Below are 3572 nucleotides of genomic sequence, written 5' to 3'. Positions count from 1 at the left end.
TGTGTGTGTGTATTTAAAAACTTCCATCATTTTCAAATTTAGGCAACAAGTAAAACTTAAAAATACTGGTGTACACCTGCTATATCATCTTACCTGGAAGACTGCATGGGAACGAGAAGAGGAGGCATTCACATCTGTGGGATGTTGTGTTCTATTCTTATTTCCATAATCCAACATTTGAAGGATTTCCTCTGCTGATTTGGGCTTTAAAAGCAGAGCACAGGGTAAGTACACTTTTTTCACCCCTCTTTCTCATTAGCTGTATAAGATTTTTGAAGATTTTACAGTGATTCTTATCTACATATACATACATATATATTAAAGTGGTAAAAAAAAAAATCAGCATTCACCCTAAAGGAAAACCAAGATACTTCAAAATAGAGTTAATAGAAATTGCTGTTTTGGAGTTGAGGCCCTTCAAATACGCTCAGCTAAAAACGTTAAAGCACGAAAAGCAAGTACTTAAGAGCTTCAGAAACTGAAAACACTTCTTTCTGAAAGCCAAAAACAAAACAAAACCCACCAAAAACCCCTTAAATCTGCAAGTACTATCCATAGTTAGAAAGAAATCCTAAGAATGCCTTATTTAATCTTTGTTGTATTAATACTTCAAATATTAATATAGTACTGTTTTCGTGCAAGACTCAAGCATAGGAAAAGAAGGCCTTTAAAGGATGAGCTGAAGTAATGTGATTCCTTCCTTCACTGTTTGTTGCACATGGAAGCTGGAAACTACATAGCATTTAACAGGCTCCAAATTTTTGTAGGAAGAAAAAAGTTTGGTCCATGACATTAATTATCAGATTGGGAAATGAGGTTGCGTTAACAACTTTGAAGTTGCTGTACTTGTCTGGAAACAGCACTTCTTTCTGATGTCTTCATTAAAAAAAAAAATAAATCAAACAAACAGAAAAACCAAGTTCTAGGCACAAGATTTGCAGAAGTGTTGAACACTCATGCATAGCATTGAAAACAGTGAAGTCCTTTAAGAAATACTAAGGTTATAAGTCAAAACAAGCTTTCCACAACCTGAAAATAAGCATCAAACCAGCAACGTCTGTTTGGTAATAAAGACAAATTTTTATCCATTTTTACTTAAGAACACCAGTAGCTTTTTCAGAACATTTATTAATTATTTAGTAGGTTTGCAGGTTACTATGTTACTAGTGATTATTGCAAAAAACAAAACAAAACAAAAAAAAAAACAAAAAAAACAAAACCAAACCAAACAAAACCAAACCCACAAGATTACTAAGTTACAAGCAACTTCACTGTGCAATCATAGGTTAATTTGACCTCAAATAATGTGGAACCTCCTGAGTTTCAGCATTTATTTACATACCTGATGCAATGTTAGCCCTTGAACCACCACCCCTTTCTGGGCATCTTCCCGAACAGCTAGCGGTCCTGAGTTGACCAGAAGATCACGGATCTGTTCATTGTACACCTTTGCAAAGGAATTTAAAATATCTTTAGAAAAGTTACCCTATCATACTTGACAGGATTGGATTTGAATGGCAACCTCATTTTTTAATACTATTTTAATATAAAGCGACATGCTGTGATAAGAATAAACCGATGTGTCTGTGGAAGCACTTGAAATAGTTTAATTCCTCTTCTATACTCTCCTCCCCTACCACTAATTACTATTTCACTATGACTTAGTGGGAGCTAGAATATAACAGTCATTTTACTACTGCTGCTTTGCCGCAATGCAAAGATAGAGACTAACAAGAACAGAAATATGTTGCCAACAAGATAAAGAGAAGCTGGCAGCAAAGTCCAAAATAATTTTTGTAGTGAGCTAAACAGTACCATAGCAGTCCTCACTGAAGCATTACTTTAACCTGAGATACAGTAAAACTGAAGTGAATATTACTGGAAAGGAATTAACCATCTTCTAGTTGTGCAATTTCGGTGTTTACAGGAAATTACTGCTAGCATACCCAACAAAGTATCCTCCTGTACCCATTAATAGATGGAAGGAACTTAACTAAGGAGCAAGGAACTTAATTAATCTGCAGAACAGGTATTATTAGAATGTGAAATGAATGTGTTAGAAGAGATTGGCCTTTTTGGGAAGATACAAGACAGTAACAGGTGCCTATTAGTAACATCAAATTTGTTGAGCACTATTCAGTTACAGTCCCATCAAGGATACATTTCTAAAGTCCCAGAATAGTTCATAATGAGTAGGAGGACAGAGGAAATAAAAAGTTTAACTTGATTTATAAAAATATGCCTTCTTAAAAGCAGCGTATTAAATCCAGGAGCTGACTTACCTCTAAATAAGACACAGCAACATTGCATATTTTTCTTCTTTTATTTGATCCATGCAATTATAAAGTGCCATCATGGTTAAATACATCACTCCAGGATCTTCAGGGGAACCTAACATTGTATGAGTCTTTCCAGCTCCTGTTGCACCATATGCTAGCACTGCATTAAGAAAAAAAACACCCAAAAACATACACTTTATACCAGTAAGCCAAACAAGAACGAACTTCAAATGGACATTCATATTGTACCACTATTTTCACAGGCTATTTAACTTTCTTACCTAATATTCGCTTTCTACAACTGAAATCAGAAAGCTATCTCAAAAATCACGTGTATTTTAAAGTTTTTAGTTCCAAGTTAATTCACAAGCAGTTTAAGCGAAAGATATTATTTCTTTACTCTCCTAAACCTAAACTATCAACTTACTGCAGATACATAAGGCATTACCTCAGTGTTCTATTTGACAGTTAAAAACAAACTCTTGAAAGGTTAAGTTGACAAAATAGATTATTACACTCAATGAAGCTACCTCTGGCTGAATAACACTTCCTTGAATTCTCTTCATAAGCACACATATTTCAGATCAAATTCTGAAGCTTGTTATAACCCTATCACAAAGTCTTCTTCAAAACATAACATAGCTAGTCTACCTTCCATATACAACTAGTAAGATGGTCATAACTATAAATTACAACTAGTTATTCAAGTGTAGATCCCTAAGGTCTCTGCAGCAGCCAGATACAAGGGTAGATCCTCCAAAGAATTTAGTGAATGAAAATAGGCATGTAGCAAAGATACCTGTGCAATTATATCCATTCAAGAAGCCATCAAGTACACCTTTGGTTGTATGCTCAAAAACTTCCAACTGGGTTGAAGTTTCAGCAAAAACAGCATCAAAAACAAACTTAAGGTCTTTCTTCGTTCTTTTATTAATATCCCTGTGGGTCAGTTTCTTTCCATGAAAAAAGCTAAATTCTTCTTCTTTCGGATCAAAGACCAATATATGCTGGTCAACAACATGAACAACTTTAGCAAAGTTGCCATCTTTTTCCTTTTGAGTTTCTGGACGGACACGGACAACCACTTTCATGTGGCTACAGACATCCTCTTCTTTAGCAACGGACATGCTCTCCCTTCTTTGCTTCCAGGGCTCCCTCAGACCAAGCAGTTGAATCTTTCCTGCAATCAACAACAGAAGTAAAAGGCCTTAAACTTGAAATGTAACCTTCTCATTAGAATCACAGAATGGCCCGGGTTGGAAGGGACCTCAAGGATCATAAATCTCCAACCCC

The 3572-nt window shown here is 35.4% G+C and overlaps 1 protein-coding gene across 1 annotated transcript in view; it reads right to left on the bottom strand.

The window, feature by feature from the left end:
- KIF18A (kinesin family member 18A) overlaps nucleotides 1–3572 on the bottom strand; it is a 36994-nt gene that overhangs the window by 32444 nt on the left and 978 nt on the right. The window contains 5 exon segments of the mRNA XM_003206089.3: nucleotides 94–204; nucleotides 1343–1447; nucleotides 2283–2311; nucleotides 2314–2439; nucleotides 3079–3459. Of these exon segments, the coding sequence (XP_003206137.3) occupies nucleotides 94–204; nucleotides 1343–1447; nucleotides 2283–2311; nucleotides 2314–2439; nucleotides 3079–3459 (752 nt within the window).

The sequence above is a fragment of the Meleagris gallopavo genome, chromosome 5, assembly GCF_000146605.3.
Source record: "Meleagris gallopavo isolate NT-WF06-2002-E0010 breed Aviagen turkey brand Nicholas breeding stock chromosome 5, Turkey_5.1, whole genome shotgun sequence".
Taxonomy (NCBI): domain Eukaryota; kingdom Metazoa; phylum Chordata; class Aves; order Galliformes; family Phasianidae; genus Meleagris; species Meleagris gallopavo.
This window is presented reverse-complemented; position numbering and strand designations above follow the sequence as displayed.